This window comes from Anabrus simplex, chromosome 1 (genome assembly GCF_040414725.1).
Source record: "Anabrus simplex isolate iqAnaSimp1 chromosome 1, ASM4041472v1, whole genome shotgun sequence".
Classification (NCBI taxonomy): domain Eukaryota; kingdom Metazoa; phylum Arthropoda; class Insecta; order Orthoptera; family Tettigoniidae; genus Anabrus; species Anabrus simplex.
The window spans coordinates 1,637,133,266-1,637,156,712 of NC_090265.1; the positions used below are offsets into that span (position 1 = coordinate 1,637,133,266).

Genomic DNA, 23,447 nt, shown 5'->3' on the forward strand with positions numbered 1-23,447 from the left:
ATTCCGTGCTCTGCAACGAAATTTGAAAAGTGGTACGAGGGCTGGAACGGGGTCCACTCAGCCTCGGGAGGTCAACTGAGTAGAGGTGGGTTCGATTTCCATCTCAGCCATCCTGGAAGTGGTTTTCGGTGATTTCCCGTTTCTCATCCAGGCGAATGCCGGCCACGGCCGTTTCCTACCCTCTTCCTTGTCTATCCCTTCCACTCTTCCCATCCCCCCGCAAGACCTCTGTTCAGCATAGCAGGTGAGGCCGCCTGGGCGACGTACTGGTCATCCTCCCCAGTTGTATCCCTCGACCCATAGTCTCAAGCTCCAGGACACTGCTCTTGTGGCGGTAGAGGTGGGATCCCTCGCTGTGTCCGAGGGAAAAACCGACCCTGTAGGGTAAGGAGATAAAAGAAGACGAAGAAGAAGAAGAAGAAGTTGGAGCTGAACAGCACTAATTGGGGCAAGTATTCGTTCATAGGAAAAAGAATTAGGGATTGGAATAATTTACCCAGGGAAATATTCGATAAATTTCCAACTCTGAAATTATTTAATACATCCATCAAGTATTGTAATAGGATGTTAGGATATGAGTATCATAAAACGTTTTATATACAGGGTTTCCATAAAAGAACTCCGGGGTTTTGAGGCAAAATATTGTAATGAAGTAAAAAACTTATATTAATGTTTAATACATGGTTCCATTTTCAAGCTTTTAATAATTTAATAATGTTCAATATGAGCCCCTTTAGTGGCAAGGCACACATCGTAACGGTATTCCACCTTTTCCCATATCCTGGCCAGCATGTCTGGGGGGACGGTTGCCACACAATTGATTATTCGTTCCCTGCGATGGCCAACATCACGAATTTTCTCCGCATACACAATATTATTCTTGATATGCCCCCAGAATAAAAAGTCCAACGGAGTCATATCAGTGCTCCTTGGAGGCCATGGAATAGGTTCTTCCCTTCCAATCCATCTGTTGCCGAGTCGAGCGTCAAATGCCTCACGCACACGCAAACTGAAGTGTGGCGGTGCCCCATCTTGTTGGAAGTAGACTATACGCTTCTCCGCCTCAATGTCATCTAACTGAGGAAAAGCATATTCCTCTAACATGTCACAATAAACATCACCATTGATATTTCTTTCAACAAACTGAAGGGACCTATTACTCTATCATGCATAAGACCACACCAAACATTCACTTTTGGCGTGTCACGTTCATACTCTACGAACTCATGGGGCGGCTCTGATCCCCAAATTCTGTTATAGACCCGTTCACATGAAAGGTCGCTTCATCATTAAAATAACATTTTTTTAAATCGTTATTTTAATCGATTTCGTTTAGCATAGAAACAGAGAATTCAAATCTCTTAATCTTGTCTGTCGGTTTAATGTGGTGTAACTGTTGAAGTTTGTAAGCAGTTAAACGAAGTCTTTTATGAACTACCTTACGAACTGTTGATCTTGGTAACCCCAACTCCAGACTGCGTCTGGTCAATGATTTCTTAGAGCTTCGAAGGCATGAAGCTCGCATTCTGTCCACATTCTCTTGTGACACACGCGGCCTACCCGGCGACTTTTGTTTTAAAACACTTCATGTTTGTTTGAAAGCACTTAACCATTGGCGAATGGTTTTATCCGTAGGCGGGTCAACACCACAATTACGTCGCAAGTTTCTTTGTACCGTAACAACAGAATGAGTTTCTATTAGCCAAATAACACATTGAGCCTTTTGTTCCGGCGTCGCCATAGCGCGGCAATCCAGACAGCACTGACTGCCGCTACGTTGTTTCAAGGTCAACCCTCCGCAGAGCTGCCAACTGTTGATGAAAACATTCCCTATTGGTATGAGTAAAACTTGATGAGCTACTCGTTTCAGAGAAATTAACTACATTTTGCTATCTTCTACAGTTATTAAGATATGAATTTTCAAAACCCCGGAGTTCTTTTATGAAAACCCTGTACTATAGGCCTACTTTGAAGGTTTGAAGTTTTATTAGATTTGAGGGTCGGCTTCAATGCCAGTCGAGCGCACAGGAATTTCAAGATGGTTATTGAAGAGATGATAGCAGTAATAGCGTACGTGCGGCGTAGGAAGTAAAAGTTAAATGCAAATTGTAGGTGCATACTTCCGTAGTCAACAGTCTTACAAGCGTACTGTAGTTCTTTAGTAATCTGCGTTTATCCATAGGATCATTTTACGTATTAATAACTATAGTACCGGGCGAGTTGGCCGTGCGCGTAGAGGCGCGCGGCTGTGAGCTTGCATCCGGGAGATAGTAGGTTCGAATCCCACTATCGGCAGCCCTGAAAATGGTTTTCCGTGGTTTCCCAATTTCACACCAGGCAAATGCTGGGGCTGTACCTTAATTAAGGCCACGGCCGCTTCCTTCCAACTCCTAGACCTTTCCTATCCCATCGTCGCCATAAGACCTATCTGTGTCGGTGCGACGTAAAGCCCCTAGCAAAAAAAAAATAACTATAGCGTTATGTGTAAATGATTGACAATGCAAGATACTGTTCTTAGAAAGTCCGGAAAAGAAACTGTTCGCCACCTTTAGGTTCGTATCGTCTTATATATTCCTATAAACTTTACAGATTTTCATTCCGAATGGTCTGTTGATGAAAGTTAGTAACAATGAAACAGTGATGGCCGGGACTGAATTTCAATTCTTTCGGTGTCAAAACTGCCCAGTTTTTAAAGAAATAGGAATACACTGCATCCATGGACGAACGGCAATGGACTGTCCTGTGCTGTGATGTTGAGTAGGCCTTCCGGTCACCGATGTCAGGAGCATTTTCACCTGAAATCTTGGTTAGTTGCGATGCTAAATTGGAAGCGCGGCCACACGGATGCCAGATGTGATGTATGACTCCTAAATTACCCCTTCAGTAAGGCGGAGATTTAAAGTTAAAAATTTCTTGATTGTTCCGTATCGAATAGAGAAATATACAATATTAAATAGAAGGAAGGATCTACCTTTCCAATACTCTGTTATTAAGTTGAACCAAATAGAAGTTACAACCTGTTCATTTCGGACCGGTTTCAACACATTTGAAGTGTCATCATCAGTCAAATAGCAAGGCAGAGCAAAAATTAAATCATAAAGTTCTAAAAACACATAACACAATGATCACAGTCAAAAAGAGTGCGTAGAATAATTAACACTGTTTCGTGTCGAAGCAATTCCAGTTGATGTTCCTAACACAATGATCACAGTCAAAAGCGTAAAAAGAACAACACTATTTCGTGCCGAAACAATTCCAGTTGTAAGCAGGTCTTGTATAATCTTGTTGTGCTGCATTTACATATGAAGACGTATGAAGACGTTGTATTAAAGGTCAATAACGAGTTAAAGGACTAGTTCTAAGATGAAATCTTGAAGGATAACTCGTTATGAAATTGGACTTGTGATATGCAAGTTATGTATAGTTGTTGCTAGGCAAGGTCTTGTAGGCATTTGTTTTTTCGGCCGAAGAGTGGAAAGCGATTTAATTGAAGTCTAAGGAATACAGTGTAGGACTTAATGTCAACAATTCAAAGCGGATATATAAATCTTAAAAATAAATTTGAATCATTAAAAAAGAATGAAACCAAATAAAAATATTTTTAAAATAGGAAGAAAATTTTAAATAATTACAATGTGAGCCTCAACTCGAACAGCTTGCCGTGGTATTTATAAATGTATGGGAGACGATAAATAGAGAAAAGGTTGGGGAATAATGAGCGCTTATTAGAGTGCAAACTGGTCGTAAGTTCAAAATTAGATACTTTCAACACGTTAATGCAATAAAATACAACAGATTTTTGCCAGTGGGGCAACATATACATGACACAAAACATATTTTCACTACAATAGACCAGGATATAGAAATTCTCAGCACACTAATTAAAGGTCCTCTCCTAGACATCACTGAACACTGTTTTATACACTTTGACCAGTTTTTCAATCCAAACCTTAACCTGAATGATATTTTTGAAAAGCCTAACGCCCTTTTCGATTTTCTCATCTCCATTTTAACTAATCTCAACTCAACAAGTAAGCGATCAATATTTCACAATTTACACAATACCTTCTCATGCTACTTGCCCCTTCTAAAACGTCCCCATGATCCTCCTTAGATATCCCGCCCCCTTTCCCTCTAATAAGCGCTCATTATTCCCCAACCTTTTCTCTATTTATCGTCTCCCGTACATTTATCAATCACCACGGCAAACTATTCGAGTTGATCCTCACATTGTAATTATTTAAAATGTTCTTCCTATTTTTAAAAATATTTTATTTGGTTTTATTCTGTTTTAATGATTCAAATTTCTTTTCAAGATTCATATACCCGCTTTGAATTGTTGACATTAAGTCCTACACTGTATTTCTTAGACTTCAATTAAATCGCTTTCCACTCTTCGGCCGGAAAAACAAATGCCTACAAGACCTTGCCTAGCAAAACCTATACGTAACTGGATATCACAAGTTCAATTTCATAACGAGTTATCCTTCAAGTTTTCATCTTAGAACAAATCCTTTAACTCGTTATTGACCTTTAATACAACGTCTTCATACGTCTTCATATGTAAATGCAGCCCAACAAGATTATACAAGACCTGCTTATGAACTTCAACTGGAATTGTTTCGACACGAAATAGTGTTGATTATTCTATGTACTCTTTTTTAGACTGTGATCATTGTGTTATGCGTTTTTAGAATTTTATGATTTAATTTTTGCTCTACCTTGCTAATTGGCTGACGATGACACTTCAAATGTGTTGAAACCGGTCCCAAATGAACAGGTTGTAACTTCTATTTGGTTCATCTTAATAACAAAGTATTGAAAAGGTTGATCCTTTCTTCTATTTAATATTGTATAAGGCGGATATGTCAGAAGCTCCACCATGGCGTCCCGTTGGCATCTTTGTGCGATACCTCCCTTAGAAGGCTAAAGAGAAGAAACATCTCTATTGCAGGCAAGGGCGAGAGTATATGGGATCACATGCTGCACGAACATCCGGAATACTCAGCGGACCGCCAGAATGGAGACGTGGCAGATGACTCATATCATCTCTACAAAGAGGATGTAAGGATCCTAAAAGAAATGGGGGTGAGTAATTTTCTTCTCTAATTCATGAATAATGTATTATGTTGTTCCGAAACTTACTTCCGAACTTCGATATCATTTCAGATGAATCATTACCGCTTCTCCATTGCATGGACTCGTATAATGCCAACAGGGGAGGCAAATAACATTAATCAAGCAGGAATAGACTACTACAATAACCTGATTAACGAGCTGCTGGATAACGGGATACTGCCAGTGGTGAGTGGGTTTTTCATATACTACTAATGTTGAATTGGAGCCGATCAATTGCCTCGCCTGGTCAAAATATGGCGTAAAATGCCTCCCGTTTGCATGAGCTACGGAGCGTAAATTGCCCACTCCCCACCTCAGGGAGTTAATGTGTCTCTCGTTAACAAATATACCACAGTAACCATATTTTCATTCCCATTTCCAGACTCCGGCTTTCGAGCGAAATTCGCACAAATTACTGCTATTGTCAAAATGTGATCAGCTTCAGTTAGAAGAACTTCGTCATAAAACTTAAAATGTGTCTGCAGTCATTAAATACTGGATTTTAAACAGGCAAGGATTAAAAAAAACAGCCCTGCGAATTCAAGTCGAGTAACCTGTTATTGCCAAAGTACAGTTATTTTATCTTATTATACTAATTATTTTTCCAGGCTTCTTAGCGAAAGACTGGTGTCGTGCTGTGCTTGGTTAAGAACGTCACTGAAATGATATGTTTGGAAGGCTGGCGGTGAAATGATTCGTATTTGAGGGTGGTGCGTCTAATGGATGATGATTGTACCGACCACGTGACAGGAGGCAATCCGGCGGCTACTGATGACATAGTCTGTGAATTCCCTTATTCCTTCGTCATTCGGTTGTAAAGCTATTGTATCTACAAGGCATTATCACAGCAGGCAATGGTATGATGATAAACGGGGTGAAAAGTCAGGTTGTGAGTTTCACAAATAGGAAAAGTCCTCTCAATTTTATTTACTGTGTTGATGGGGTGAAAGTTCCTTTTGGGGATCATTGTAAATACCTAGGTGTTAATATAAGGAAAGATCTTCATTGGGGTAATCACATAAATGTGATTGTAAATAAAGGGTACAGATCTCTGCACATGGTTATGAGGGTATTTAGGGGTTGTAGTAAGGATATAAAGGAGAGGGCATGTAAGTCTCTGGTAAGATCCCAACTAGAGTATATTCCAGTGTATGGGACCCTCACCAGGATTACTTGATTCAAGAACTGGAATCAATCCAAAGAAATGCAGCTCGATTTGGCCTGGGTGATTTCCGACAAAAGAGTAGTGTTACAAAAGTATTGCAAAGTTTGGGCCTGGAAGGCTTGGGAGAAAGGAGACGAGATGCTCGACTAAGTGGTATGTTCCGAGCTGTCAGTGGAGAGATGGCGTGAAATGACATTATTTCAGCATTGTTACAAGAGGGAAGGAAGCCATGGAGAAGATGGTGGTAGAAGGGAAGGTGCCAGAAGGGGACCTCAAAGGATGGATTGATCGGGATAAGGGCACTTATTGGAAAGTCTTCATTCGGAGTTTCGCAGCTAGAAAAAGATCGATTCAGCATGATGAAAACTCTGTAAATACTCCTGACTTATCACCACAACCTGTCGAGTGTAAAATGAAAAGATTATAGAGGTACACTAGTAGTTACCCGCGGCTTTGCTCGCATGGAATTGGTAATTTGATAAACGTAATCCTTCTTCGGTACTGTACTAAAACATTATCTAAATACACCTAAAGTATAAAAACTCACCGAAAAACTAAGTTTCATTTACCCCAGAAAATCCTTGTAAACAACGTTTGTGGTACTACCTTTTGGGGCTAAAATGACCATGTGATATAGAACCGTACATGTAAGAAACAGTCTTCTCTCAAGTCGAAAAAAAAATACATGTTTCTTTATTTTAAACTAGCAAATATACCCGTGCTTCGCTACGGTATTCTACATTGTATACGAATATCTCCGTAAATTACTCTAAAGACGGCGAGTAAGATAATATTAAATAGCATTTCTCATAGGGCTATCCAAGATAGAAAATAGGGGGGACACCATACGCTGTTTCCAACGTAAGGTAGGCTATTGGGAAAGTTCTGTTGATAATTGCAGGCCACTTTTCCTACTGCCAATCACATTCGAGTTTCGGAGTTTCTACTATAACGGCAGGCTCACTTGGCAACTGCAATTCACAATAGAGATGGAGAGTATTCATTATGAAGGCGGGCGCCTTTTCGTAATGCAAGCAACAATCGATTTCGAAAGATTTGATTACAGTCGAGAAATGCAGCACTATTTAACGTATCAACAAGCGAGACACGAAAATAAGTCATAGGATCAAAGTTTCTCTCCAAATTGAACAGCTATCTGTTTTGTAATGAGACTTGGTGTTTAGTCACCAACTACCCCGAAAGGAAGGTTTGTGCCGTCATTAAAATATATCCATATTTTGAAATTTTTCGGGGCAAAAATTATACATTTGAACACCTTGGAAACTTTCCTCAAAGAAAAGTGTGTCCAGGTTTCTGGATTAGAACTCGCATACATACGGAGTAAATAAGGAGGAAAGTAATACAGTAAAGGAAATTGAAATTAACAGAAAATAGGATTATAACTGAGGACAGCCGGATAGGGAGAACATATAAGTACCAAGAGGATGTAGTATTGGAAAATCAAATGTCCCTCGCTAAATTGTGATGTTATGAGTTACGGATATATGAAGCGGGTAACAGAGGGGAAATTTACGCGCAGGGATTCTTAGATAAACAGATAGGAAGATGACTTAAGTTATGGTGTTATTACTTAAGCCTGAAGATACGAGGTAGAGGCAAGAAATTGAAGCGGAAAACAGATGAAGAATGGAAATACAGTAAAATTATAGCAAATTCCAGAAAACACCTTACAGTGTGAAATAATGGGCTACACTCCGCGGTACTGTTCAAATATTAAACGCTTTTTATGTATTACTAGCAAATGTACCCGTGCTTCGCTACGGTATTCTACAATGTATACGGATATCGAAGTAAATTGCTGTACATGAAGTGAATAAATAAAAATTTAATTGCATGTCACTTGGCGTTATACGACAAAAAGCATAGGGAGGTCCGCAGACGCTGCTTCCAATGTGAAGTGCGAGTTGCAGAGTTGTGATGATAACGGCAGGTCCACTTGTCTGCCGCAATTCACTATGCGTAACGTCAGTCACATTTTGATGGGTAAATTTATTTATAATCGGGGGCACCTATACCTAATGATAAAGAGAAACAGGTAAAAGAGTTTTTTTTTTAAATGCACGCTCCCGTGCCTTCTGCAAGTCAAATCAAGAAGGGAATTATGCATTACAATGGTACACAGGCGTTGGAGAACTACCACATTCATATTGCTACTTAAAGTCGATGTGGGGAGTACTGATTACAACAGCAGACGCCCTCCTGCTGAGAGTCACTATTGATTTGTAAAGTATGAATTACAATGTAGGACACACCCCCTTCTAGATCGCAACAAATCGACTTAAATTAATAAATGTAGATCGACATAAGGAAGTATATGCATGTTCACCTTCATTTACAGAATAACTGCTGCTAAGCGGTGCATTCATATTGAAAAACGGATTGTATAAAAAGACGACTCTGGCCTCATTTAGCTATCTAAATGGCTGGCTCAATGATATTTCCTCGTATCTCATCTATTTAAAGGCAAGATTATTGTAGAAACGTTGAATAGGGTGAAATTTGTGTAAGGTATTCACACAGTGAATTACTTTTCAGAGACTTATGCGACAGCTTCAAACATAGAATTTGTCTGGGTGGGCCAATATTCGTGTAGAATTTGATGATCCCATCTTTCCTATAAGTGAATCAAACCATCAATTATACGTGCACAAAGTGCAAAATATAGGTAAATCCAGAAATAGAGCCAAATTTAACATAAGGGATAGAGATACGACTAAAAGTCTTAGGAACAAAGTTGTAGATCACTCCAAATTGAACCGAGATTGTGCTATCCGTTTTGTGATACGACTTACCGTTTAGCCCCCAAATACCTCGAAAGGAAGGTCTGCACCGTCATTAAAATTGCCTCCATATTTCGATAATTTTGGGGGGGGGGAAATAAAATTTTTAAACATCTCGCAAATTTTCCATCGGTTACAGGCAAAAAGCTATAATTTTGCCAAATTTCTATTTTCTAACTCGTCTGGGAGATTGTGCTGCCATCTTGATATGGGGGAGGGGGTTAAAAATTACGACCTTCGGGAAACTTTTAAGCCCATGAAACCTATAGGTTATCGATCAGGATAAAAATCACCGACTGTGTTCCCATGCAGATTTGAAACTCCCAACGTGTCCCTCTCAGAGAATTTTGAGAATTTTAGATTTTTCTAGGGATCCTGAAGACATCAGGTTGTCTGGTACCAAGTTTTAAGTTTCTAGGATGCCTAGAATGGTCTCATTAATTCACGCCTCTTTTCATTTTTATGCCTTAATTTATACATGTATAGTACAGTATATATAGATCGCGCCAAACTGACTTATATTTATTAATATGGATTACACTATATATTTCACCCGCTTCCTAAGTGGTTCTGGGGCGTCTTACTCCCATAGTATGTTTTCCAGGTAGTAAGTCATACTTGAAAGTCATACTGGAACATACACACGTCTATTACCTTGGGCATTCTTGACAGTTTATTTTTTCACCCTTTCTCACCCTCTGTGCCAAAGGGGGGCATTTTTGACAATTTATTTTTTCACCCTTTCTCACCCTCTATGCCAAAGGGGGCTGAAGTCGGACTTTAAAAATCCGGAATGTTACTATTCATCTCAGCGACACGGAAAACTATGGATTAGGTACTATATTCGATTATTATTATATCTCACTCCCCCTCCCCCCTAAAGGGAGTTAAACTTTGAGTTTTAAAAATCGGGAGTGTTACTATTCATCTCAGCGACCCCGAAAACTATGGCTTCGACACTATTTTCGATTATCTTTATATCTGAATCCCCCTCACCCCCCACCAGAAAGGGGGATGAACTTGAACTTATAAAATATCCGGAGTCTCGCTATTCATCTCAGCGACCCCGACAACTATGCATTCGACATTCTTTTCGATTATTTACATATATCACTCTCCCATCGCCCCCTACCACGAAGGGGGCTGAATTTGCACTTTAAAAAAATTCCGGAGTGTAACTATTCACCTCAGCGACCACGAAAAGTATGGATTCAACAATACTTTTGATGATTTTTGTATCTGAGCCCCCTTGCCCCCCTGCCCCTAAGGTTTATTAGGGTGTATTACCCCCACGTGGTTTGTCTCCTGATACTAAAAATCCGGAGTGTCACTATTCATCCCAGCAACACCGAAAAGTATGGATTCGACATTATTTTCGGTAATTTGTGTATCTGAACCCCTCATCCCCCTAAGGGTTCCTGTGCTGTCTTACCCCCACGTGGTTTATCTCCTGATACCAACAATCCAAAGTGTATGTATTCGACACTATTTTCGTTTATTTGTATATATCACTCCCCCCTCACCCCCCCCCCTGAAGAGGGCAGAACTTGGACTTTAGAAAACCCGGAGTGACACTATTCATCTCAGCGACCCCAAAAAGTATGGATTCGACACTATTTTCGTTAATTTGTGTATCTGACCCCCTTGCCCCCCGCCCCTAAGGTTTCCTGGGCTGTCTTATCCCCACGTGGTTTGTCTCCTGATACTAAAAATCCGGAGTGTACAATTCACCTCGACGACTCCCAAAACTATGTATTCGACACTATTTTCATTTAATTTTATGTATCACCCCCCTCGCCCCTCCACCCGAATTGGAGCAGAAATTTGACTTTTAAAAAATCGGGAGTGTCACTATTCACATCAGCGACCCCAAAAACTACGGATTCGACACTATTTTCGATTATTTCTTTACCTGACCCCCCTAACCCCTCACTCCTAGGGAGGCTAGAGGTGGCTTACCCCCACAGTGCTCGTCTCCAGATAGCAAATAATATGTGTTCAAAATTTGATTGAAATTGCTCCAGTGGTTTAGAAGGAGATGTGTCATTTACACACATACATACATCCATTTTCGTTTATTTTATATATCACTCCCCCCTCACCCCCCCCCCCCCAAAGGAGACTGAACTTGGACTTTAAAAACCCCGCAGGGTCACTATTCATCTCAGCGACCCCGAATAGTATGGATTCGACACTATTTTCCTTAATTAGTATATCTGACCCCTTGCCCCACGCCCATAAGGTTTCCTGGGCTGTCTTATCCCCACGTGGTTTGTCTCCTGATACTAAAAATCCGGAGTGTACAATTCACCTCGACGACCCCGAAAACTGTGTATTCGACACTATTTTCGTTTAATTTTATATATCAGTTCCCCCTCACCCACCACCCCGAATGGGAGCTGAAATTTGACTTTTAAAAAATCGGGAGTGTCACTATTCACCTCAGCGACCCCAAAAACTATGGATTCGACACTATTTTCGATTATGTTTTTACCTGAACCCCCTAAACCGCCACACTTAAGGGGCTAGTGGTGGCTTACTCCCACAGTGCTCGTCTTCAGATAGAAAATAATATGTGTTCAAAATTTGATTGAAATTGCTTCAGTGGTTTAGGAGGAGATGTGTCATTTACACACATACATGCATCATCAGTCCCACCTCGCCCCCCACCTAAATGGAAACAGAAATTTGACTTTTAAAAAATCGGAAGTGTCACTATTCATCTCAGCAACCCCAAAACTACGGATTCGACACTATTTTCGATTATTTTTAACTGACCCACCTAACTCCCCACTCCTAAAGAAGCTAGATGTGGCTTACCCCCACAGTACTCGTCTCCAGATAGCAAATAATATGTGTTCAAAATTTGATTGAAATTGCTCCAGTGGTTTAGGGGGAGATGTGTCATTTACACACATACATCCATCATCAGCCCCCCTCGCCCCCCATTCAAATGGGAGCAGAAAATTGACTTTTAAAAAATCGGCAGTGCCACTATTCACCTCAGCGACCCCAAAAACTATGAATTCGACACTATTTTCGATTATGTTTTTACCTGAACCCCCTAACCCCCACCCCTAAGGGGGCTAGTGGTAGCTTACCTCCACAATGCTCGTCTTCAGATAGCAAATAATATATGTTCAAAATTTGATTGAAATTGCTCCAGTGGTTTAGGAGATGTGTCATTTACACACATACATCCATCATCAGTCCCACCTCGCCCCCCACCTAAATGGGAGCAGAAATTTGACTTTTAAAAAATCGGGAGTGTCACTATTCACCTCAGCGACCCCAAAAACTACGGATTCCACACTATTTTCGATTATTTCTTTACCTGACATCCCTAACCCCCAATCCTAAGGGGGCTAGAGGTGGCTTACTCCCACAGTGCTCGTCTCCGGATAGCAAATAATAAGTGTTCAAAATTTGATTGAAATTGCTCCAGTGGTTTAGGAGGAGATGTGTCATTTACATACATACATACATCAATTTTTATACATAGTAAGATTTCAAACACCTATTTACACGTATGTAACATCTTCAGTTTTAGATATGTGTATTCCCATAAAACAATAATTCAACTCTTTTTCCAATTCTTTTCATCCCCGTTAAGTGCCTTTTCCGAAAACAAAACAAAAATATATGTTCGATTTTCCAAAAATATAAAATACGTTTTTAAGTAGATTCCGAATACCAGTTTTGCCGTCTGTAACATGCTTAGTTTCTTTAGATATAAGTATCCTCATGAAAATAATCCATCTCATTTTTCAGTTCTTTCACACCCCTTAATTGGACTTTCCGAAAACAAAAGAAGTCGTGTTCCTCTATTTTCAAAGAAGTTTCCAGATACCAATTTTCACGTCTGTAACATCTTTATTTTTGAGGTAGGCGTATAAGTATCCTCATACAAAGAATTCAACTACTGAAATCATTCACCCCCCTCCCAAGTGGATATTCCGAAAACAAAATAAATACGGGTTTCATTACTTTGAAAAAAGATTCCAAATACAAATTTTCATGTCTGTAACATCTCCAGTTGTTGATATATAAGTCTCCTAATAAAAAAGAATTCAACTCCATTTCCACCCCAGTCTCCACCCCCCCCCCTCCTCTCTGTTAAATTGATTTCCCAACAAAACGTGTTTCTTTATTTTTAGAAGAGATTCCAAGTACCATTTTTCATATCTGTGATCTTCCGTTTTTGAGATTTAAGTATCCCCATAAAAGTAATTCAATATTTTCACTCCTTTCATCCTCTCCTTCAAGTGAATTTTCCGAAAACAAAAAATACATGTTTCTTTATCTATAAAGGAGCTTACAAATACCAATTATCGCGACTGCAACATCTTCAGGTTCAGAGATATATGTATAGTAGTAGGACAAGGGCGGTTCTACTCCCGGGCCAATCAGAGGCCGCGGAGCGGGTCACGTGACTGCTGACTCAGCAGTGCGGGAAATTGGAATTCGGCGCGCGCGAAATTTGAATTCATAAACAAAGCCACGTGCTCTTTTTTGTAAACAAAGCCACGTGCTTTTTGACAGCTGTCAAGCTGAGATCTTGAGCATCGCTAACTTCAGTGCTGCTATCTTGACGGCACAAAACCTCACATGGCTTCAACCTTAGGCACGTGATGGTGCGCAATTTGAAATTCCACGTGCTTTCTTTGATAGCTGTCAAGGTGATAGCTGCCATCTTTAAACAACAGACTATCGCAAACTTTAGTGCTGACATCTTGACGGGGCTAAATCCTCATGGCTATCACCTTATGCACGTGTAGCGGGAAATTTGAAATTCCACGTGCTTTTTTGACAGCTAACAGCTGCCACCTTTGAACAATAGACTATCACTAACTTCAGTGCTGGCATTTGACGGGGTTAAATCTTCACAGCTGCTATCTTATGCATGTAGTAGCGTGCAGTTTGAAATTCCTCGTGCTTTCTTGCCAGCTCTCAGCTGCCATCATTAATACAATACACTATCGCTAACTTCAGTGCTGGCATCTTGACGGGGCTAAATCCTTTTAGCTGCTACCGTATGCACATGGGCGCGCGAAATTCGAATTTCTACGTGTCTTTTTAACGGCTGTCAAGATAACAGCCACTATCTTTAACTACGTGCACTTGTTTTTGAACATGGCTTATTTGAGTGCTGCTATCTTGACGGAAGTAAACTTTATAGCGCGGAATTTAAATAGATCTTAACGGGACTTAGCTACGCTGCGCACAACCAAGCTGCTCTTGTCGACATACCACCATCTTATAGCAAGGTGCCCTTCTCAACATACTTACCATCTTATAGCGCGCTGCTATTCTCAACATACTATTATTTTAGAGAACCTAGTCTTTAGGTGTACTTAAATCAAGCTGCTGTTTTTAACACTCTAAGACTTTGTTTTTGTTCACATACTTACTATCTTAAAAGAAGCTGCTGTTGCTGTTACCTACAACAGGCGTTGAAAACATGTTTAACTTCTTAGCAGGGGATACTTTTGTACTAAGAAGATGGATTCGAACAGAGAGAAAAATATATCGTCTACTGCTATGATAACAATACTAGAATCGAACACTATAGTAGATCAACAGGTGTTCAGAACACCGATTGTTGTGTTCAGAACATGTTTACTGCTTAGCAAGGAGTACCTTTTTCCTAAGAAGATCGATTCGAACAAGAGAGAAAAAATTATCTTCTCAACATACCATCTTATAGCGAGCTACTTTTCTCAACATACTATTCTCTTAGAGAACCTAGTTTTTCAGCATACTTAAACCAAGCTAGTGTTTTTTAACATAGATTTAAAGCAAGCTGCTCTTCTGAACACTCTGAGACCTTTCTTTTGTTGACATACTTACCATCTTAAGAGAAGCTGCTGTTTTTGACATGTTATAGAACATAGACTGGTGTTTTTCAACATAGATTTAAAGCAAGATGCTCTTCTGAACACTCTAAGACCTTTCTTTTGTTGACAACTTACAATCTTAAACGAAGCTGATATTTTTGACCTCCTCCTCGAGTGATGTGCAAACGTAGAATTTAAGCATATGATCCTAACCTTATCTTCCAAACAAAAGGAGGGAGCGGTGGGAGGAGGATGAGGAGGAGAAGGTAATACACATGTGGACAAAGGAATACATAATCTAAAATAAAAGAATGTGCCAATCCTACATTATTTATTAACATTGCATCTTGTATGTACAAGTTTGTTCTGCATCTTGAAGGATAATATAATTTGCGGTACTACAGCATTAGTAATTCTCCCTTCTTATATGTGCAAGTTAATCATTCTCTGCATCTTGAATTATAATGTAATTTTGTACACATAGCGGTGTACCCCTCTTTTCTTAAATGATAATGTAATTTCCCCTGCTTACAGATCATGTATGTACAGCAATGTTAATTATGCATCCTGTATATGTTGCTGTACCCCCTTGGAACACTTTTAAGGGAATCACTATCCCATACACGTTTGTCATCGAAAGGAAGCAATGAAAATTTATTTTGCTCGATCGTATATACGTGACGTTTGCGTGATTGAATTTTTTTTTGCGTACAGAGAGCGGCATTTCTAGATGTTAGTACATCGCGATAATGTTGAACATGTAAACGGCTAACGACGCTTGAACGTACACCTTTTGATTTTTTAACAAATTGTGAATTTTGAGTGTCATAGGCATATATTTATGGTACTAAACCAATAAACTCAGTCGTGATATTCATGCTACATTCATCTTATAAGCCCTATGACTTTCTTGTTCTGTGGCCGAATATTAAATGGATTACTAGGTGAAAAGGAAGAAGTGTCAAAGTATTGAGAATGGTTTCGCATCACATCTCCATTTACAAGTGTATCACCGAGCTCGATAGCTGCAGTCGCTTAAGTGCGGCCAGTATCCAGTAATCGGGAGATAGTAGGTTCGAGCCCCACTGTCGGCAACCCTGAAGATGGTTTTCCGTGGTTTCCCATTTTTACACCAGGCAAATGCCGGGGCTGTACCTTAATTAAGGCCACGGCCGCTTCCTTCCAATTCCTAGACCTTTCCTGTCCCATCGTCGCCATAAGACATATCTGTGTCGGTGCGACGTTAAGCAAAATAGCAAAAAAAACAAGTGTATCAAGTGAAAAGCTGATAAATTTATAGGAATCTAGAAAGCGAATGCTAATATCGCCTACACGATAACTGAATGAAATAAAGCGTTCGTGATTTTGCGCAATCACGCCGAAATTTGTACAATTTTATTGTACAAACTCACGAACAATTAAGTGGCTGTCATAGCCTGACAAGTTACGGAAAAAGCAAGGAATAAATTTAGGCACACGATATGAAAGATTGCACGAATCATGTGCAGGTCCACGATATTTCGCGGTAAAGCAACAGTGATATCTAACCTTCATCTGTGGGAAAATAATTGGCTGTTTACAGATGTGACATTGCGGTTTCATCGTGCAAAATCATCTCATCCAATGTCATTTGAATTGGCACTGGTGGCGAAATAAGAGTATGAACGCGTTGTGCTAACTCTTGTAATTCTTTTAACAGCCATGCAGTACAGTTTTCTCCTCGATACACCTTTAAAAAGGATAGAGATGCATCGTAGGAACAAACTACTTTGTAAGCTACTGAAAACGGAGTGTAGGGTTCGCTCAAGTCTGGTTGGCAATGATGAAAAGGTACAGTAAAACATTCAAAATCTGCATAAACAGAAAAAGGAACAGATTTCTGACGATAATAATTCTCAAAATTCATTTCTGCATTTTCTCTGGTTGGCAGAATAAGTTTTACGGCTGGATGTGTTACACAATCATTTATGTGTGTAGTTAACAGGCTTTCTGTAGAAAAGTACTGTAAACATCTGTCACATATATACTTTTTTTCGTGTGATGAAAGCTGAGAACTTAACAAGCACGAAAGATTAGTTATAAGGCAGTAGTGGCTTGTGTTTTCATTGCAAACATACAAAAGATGAAGATGGTGTTGTTTTAGAGAATAAGCTGTGTAAAGTGGTCCTACAATACTGTCTCCGTCGACACGTATACAGAAAAGGAAAAACTGGGGTTGTTTTTCTCAAACGTAGAAATGTTTGTTAAATCCATAGGAAAAGAAACACCTTCAAAATTTAATGACTGGTGCAACTGAATAAACATATCTTTATACTGAAAAGTTCTTGATGGATTATGTGTTGTTCCTGGTTTTAACGCCATTGCGATACACCATAAAAAGCAATTGTCATCGTTATTCTCAATATTCATCACTGCTCTCTTATTTACAATAGCTTGAGGAAGTTTAATGTATTGCCTACCTGAATTCAAGGGATCGAATTTACACACATTAATTTGAAGATGCGAAATACTCTCGAGTGCTTTATTGCTCGCACCCTCTTCAAACTGAAATTTAGCGAGCAATTCGTCGACAATGTGTTTGCGAAACCATTCCGAAATATTGTCCGAACATAAGAGTTTCGTCCTTTTAGAAGAAATGTAAAATGTTTCGTGAATTTCCTGATTATCTTTGAAAAGAATGAAGGAACAAGCAAGACTGGCGTATAGTTTAAGCGCCGTATGCATAGTCATCAAAGAAGTGACTTTTCCTTCGAAAATATTATAGCAAGAGAGTAAGAAAGAATTTGGATCTAAAACATTAAACGAATTTCGTATAATACCGCTTAGTATACGCGATGAAAATATGTATGCATAGTTTCGTTCATGTGTAATTCTGGCAACAAACGTTAGGAAGATATGAAAGAACATAGACGAAGTTTATCACAAAAAGAGAAAGGTTGAAAAGAAACGTCTTGTGACACACAGGACTTGTTCAGTTGGTTTTGGTCGGAAGTGTATGGGTGAAGAATAGTAGGGGAAGACTAATACTTCAATATGACTAACAAATTACAGTAGATGTATTCTACTATATTTCTGTAGAAGTTTTGAAGTTGGCATAGGGGAGAGTAGCATGAAGGATTACCATAAATCAGACTATTCCAATGTTGCAGTGCAATAGATCCTGCCTTTTCCAATAAGTTATACCCAATTGTTTCATTTTGCTGCGCTGTTTTGGTTAGTAATGGTGATATTTCGTTAGTTTGTCACAATTCTCCAGACTCTAATTTCGCTCACTGCACTAGTCCAGCTTTAATGCACTTGAAAGTACAGTACAGTATTTAGTTAAATAACTTATGGCGAGGAGAAGAGGGACTGAGCTCAATCTTCATTAATTCATCCATCTAATGGTATGTAGCACATTTATCTGGCTGGTTTATTTTTCGAGATGTTTATGTTGAACATACCCCATTTTATGCAACACTCAACTTTTCTAAATGTTCCTCTCCGTGGATACCAATTTTAAAGACATAGCCAAACCAAATATTCAAAAATACACACACATCACTTGGATCACGAATTATAAACAATCCGTTATAACAGAAAACACTAATTGTTTGAAAGTTCCATAAGGAAGTTTTAGTATAAGCCATTGCCTCGTTTCACGTCTTTGTCCTAGCGCCTGCATTTATCCCCTGTCCACAGTATGAATATGATATGGTTTACATTCAAAACGTGTACCGAAAAGCAAGTTTTATATTGTTAATGTTATCTTTATTCACAGGTCACTATGTATCACTGGGATCTCCCTCAGTGGCTTCAGGACCTAGGAGGATGGACCAACCCCATCATTGCTGACTACTTCGAGGACTACGCTAGAGTCTTGTACGAGAACTTTGGTGATCGGGTGAGTTAATCTGTTTAGCTGTAGACTGAGAAGGAATCGTGTCATATTATCAGGGAATTAAAATGCTCAGAAGATAGTACCTTGAGGATCAACGTATTTTTAAACAATATAAGGATGGTCACAGTCATACCAGTTTACTCTGTCCAACAGATTTCATCACATGAAATGTTGAATATACTTAGTATTTTTTCGTTAGTTACTTCTTACAGACATTGTTATAAACAACGAAAGAGGACGTTTATTTCTTTACGTCTGCAAATAAAATTGTATACATGGTGTATCATAATTAATAGTGCAAATTGAAACAGCTGTAATTACACGATGTTAGAAGCAAAAATGTCTTAGTAAACATGCGTGCGCAGACGAGCCATTTGCGAGATAATTTAGAACTTGTGTTACCAGCGACCTTTGACTTTATTGTGTGGAAACGTCATCCTAGTTAGGAAAAGGCACTCATACGACATGAAGAAAAGTTATTAGATACTAGGATGACGTTTACACACAATCAAGTCAGTGGTGGCTGGTGAGCACAAATTCTAAATTATCTCGCAAAAGTCCCGTTTGCGGACCCTTATTTACGAAGTCTTGTTTGATTAGAATCGTGTACTTACAGCTGTTTCATTTTTCGCTATTATGGTACACCCTGTTTAGATTTCAATAATAACTATCCTACGAATTAATTTTTGTATTAAAATTTTCTGCAGACATGTTTCTTAACTTTGTCCAACTTCCCCACATTAAAATGTATTTTTGTAATCAGTACCGATTCTTCTTAAAAGCGAGAGACAGACTGAATTTTCAGAACTTTTGGGGCCTTCCTTTAATTGAATGGCAGTGCCTGTGTTTGTTCAGTTTTCGGAACTCGCGCCTGAACTTTACGCAACAATACACGAACTACAGTCCGCCCACTTCAGTTGAAAACGCGCTGCATTGCTACCCGTCTGTTAAGTAACTAAAAACTTCTTGCGGGAGGCCATTATCACCATACTAACTCTTTATTAAATTTTTATTTGTACATCATGCAAGAGAAATGTGATAACGCAGATTTATTCATCTGTAAATCTAAAAGCATTGATATATTCGGACATTTTTATGTTAATTGAACATAAAATTAACATGTCAGCCTCTGTGGTGTAGTGGTTAGTGTGGTTAGCTGCCAACCCCGGAGGCCCGGGTTCGATTCCCGACTCTGTCACGAAATTTGAAATGTCGTACGAGGGCTGGAACGGGGTAAACTCAGCCTTGGGAGGTCAATTGAGTAGATTGGTTCGATTCCCGCCTCAGCCATCCTCGAAGTGGTTTTCCGTGGTTTCCCACTTCTTCTTCAGGCAAATGCCGGGATGGTACCTAACTTAAGGCCACGGTCGCATCCCTCCCCATTCCTTGTCTATCCCTTCCTATCTTCCCATCCCTAAACAAGGCCCCTGTTCAGTATAGCAGGTGAGGCGACCTAGGTAAGGTACTGGTCTTCCTCCCCAGTTGTATACCCCAACTCAAATTCTCATGCTCCAGGACACTGCTCTTGAGGCGGTAGAGGTAGGATCCCTCGCTGAGTCCACGGGAAGAACCAACCCTGGAGGGTAAACGGATCAAGAAAGAAAGAAAGATAAACATCATAATGATTATCTCAGTAATACCGTGACCAGCCCACTTAATTTACATCTAATTAAGGAATCTTCATTATCTGCATGAAAAATTAAAACATTTTTAAATCTCTGAGGATAACTGAAGTATGGGCCTATGAATGCAGGCAAATACACAGCCTGACAAACAAACTGAAGTGCCAAGAAGGGGAGGAGGAAACGAGATGTAACTTCACATCTTGAGAGGGTATGTGATGTGATCTCAGTGATTACAAAATTGAGTCAAATTTACGAGCCCACGTATCTGCATGGCGTTGCACACCCCTCCTGGTTTGGAAGCATGCACGCACTGATTCGATTGGGAAGGGTGTCATCAAGCCGTTGTATCCTCTACTAAGTACGAAGAGCATTTTAACATACGAGTTTTGGTTTCTTACCCAACGATATCCTTTAATTTTGAAAGTTTTGTTTTCACCGGTCTGTCATTCGGTTAGGGTTGCATAAAATGCTAACCCAGTTGTCATGAAATTTCCCAATATTAGACACATCCCGAATTTCCCTTCACTTGGTTTCATCATCTTCATTCGTTCAGTAGGAGCTGATAATACCGTCTCTCAGCTAGAGATATGAACAATGAATCAGCGACTTCCCTCATAGGCCACTGGTACCACGCGTAGGTCCACTGTTGGTTTCTTCCTAACAAGAGATGTTTTATTTTGTACTGTCTTTCTTTCTTGCTTTCTTTCTTTCTTTCTTTCTTTCTTTCTTTCTGCTCACTGCGGAATCCAAAGCCATCCGAAGTACCTTCCATGTAGTTTTGGTGGTATACCATTTGGAAGTGCCAGTGCTAGAGTTTCATCTCGATCTTGGTGTTTTAGAATTCGTCCACTCTCAGCGATTTTCACACCTCTACAACATTTATACTGAAAGAAAGAAGATAACATGATGTTCTGTCAACATTTCTGTGTGTTAAAAATATATATTCCCGTGGAGAAACTTCATAAGTAAAATACACGTAAACCAATGTGGAACAAAAAATCATGAACTGAGATTGCAGCGTCATTATCATCAACTGTCAGGGCTATTTTATTAAAATGCCTGCACATTCTAATCAGTGGTTAATTTCGTTGACGGACGGACATGGATCATTTATATCAGAGGTTCTCAAACTGTTATGAGATTGTACCCCTCAGTCATAGCTAAAAGTTGAATGTACCCCCACGAAAAAAATCCTTAAACGATAGGTTAAAATTATATTAGTAACTTCCTAATTAATAAGGCATTTTAATTTATTATGAAAAATTATTTTAAATACACATCATAACTAAGAAGAGATTGTGAAATTAAATACATTTCATAACACATCACAAGAAATCTAAACGTTTGTGTCTGTGTCAAGTATAATACAATGATAATAAAGCACCACACGGTACCCTGTTTGTATGAAAGTTTCAAAAAACGCTACAATTTATCCTCAAAATAAAATTAATAAATAAGGATGAAAAGTTTCCGATTTTATTTCTGGAAATCAGACATTATGAAACCTCAAAATTTCAATGTGATGGGTGTGCCTGCTTGGCGTGAGACAGTTTTCTGATGTGTCTTAGTCCAAGTGAAACCTTCAAACGAAGCGTGGCTCCACATATACATATTTAACGTTCTCCTTATTTATTTCCATATTTCAAGTTTTCTTCATTCTTCCCCTGAAGGCTACTCGCGTATCCCACTAAATGTCTCCGGCGTACACTAGGGGTATGCGTACCACAGTTTGAGAACCACTGATCTACAGTATAATGGTTGCCGTGTCTTCTAATTGGTCGATTTCACACCGAATTCACCCTAGAAATTTGAACAAACAATATGTTGGCATTCTGCAAGCTATAGGAAGAGTACATGACCTCCACAAGAATAAAGGTATAGGAAGAAGAAGTAGAGAGGTCATGAAAGACAGGAAAAAGAAAAATTCCCCAGGCCATCACAAACCTACTACCGTTGCTGTCAGAAAAGAACATGCACTGACTCAATAAGGTGGTAAGAGAATAGACTGGCACACGCGGAAGGAATGTTACTCACGGCATACATTTGGAGGAGGAATTTAACTTGCTCTACACTAATGGTACAGACCTGATAGGTCAGGACTACTAATAAGGTTAGGCAGTTCTGCCGTCGGCCGACCCATCTATCGTTTAATAACGACTGAAGAGCTCCGTTAATAATGGCGTGTTGCCTCTGGAGAGGCCTGGTGCAGGTCTTCCGAATCGACACTTGTAGGTGACCAGCATGTCTTTGAGGGTAGGGGCCTACCTATGCTGAATTCTAATGTTAAGGACGACACCAAATCCAGTCCCAGAGTCAACGGAATTAATCATATAAGGTTAAAATCCCCGAGTCGGATTGGAATAGAACCCGCGACCCATTGGACCAAAGGCCAGCACCCTAACAAATGAAATGGCATATGGCTTTTAGTGCCGGAAGTGTCCGAGGTCATTTTCGGCTCGCCAGTTGCAGTTCTTTTGATCTGACAACCGTGCGCGACCTGCGCGTCGTGATGAGGATGAAATGATGATGAAGACGACACATACACCCAGTCCTTGTGACAGCGAAATTAACCAATGATGGTTAAATTTCCCGACCGTGCCGGGAATCAAACTGGGACCCCTGTGGCCAAAGTCCAGCACTCTAACCATTTAGCCATGGATCCGGACATCAAACAATTAAATGCCATATATTGGGGTGGAATTACATTGTGCACACTTCATCGCAATTAAATCACAGTTAATTAATTGTTTTCCTTGCTTAGGAATGTTTAACCATAGAAACATCTTAATAAGGTACCAAAAATATGAAGTTGGGAGTGGCCTCCGAGTGCGCAACGTCGCAAGCCACACCAGCTGGAAGACGAACACATGTGCCGTTGTCTTGGTTACTTCTCCTTCATCCTCAGGGTTGGCCAAAATATTCGTCCAAACGTTACCTGTTTCCTTTTCCACCCGAAATTCTTGTGATATCGATTGTAAACGTGCCTCAAAGAAAGGAACTAGCAAAAGGAACGGGAAGACG

The 23,447-nt window shown here is 39.7% G+C and overlaps 1 protein-coding gene across 1 annotated transcript in view; it reads left to right on the top strand.

Annotated features, from left to right (window-relative positions):
• Window positions 1–23,447, top strand: part of LOC136858639 (myrosinase 1) — a 106,010-nt gene that overhangs the window by 29,201 nt on the left and 53,362 nt on the right. The window contains exons 2-4 of the mRNA XM_068229383.1: window positions 4,955–5,088; window positions 5,170–5,304; window positions 18,682–18,804. Coding sequence (XP_068085484.1) covers window positions 4,955–5,088; window positions 5,170–5,304; window positions 18,682–18,804 — 392 coding nt within the window. The remainder of the gene's footprint in view (window positions 1–4,954; window positions 5,089–5,169; window positions 5,305–18,681; window positions 18,805–23,447) is intronic.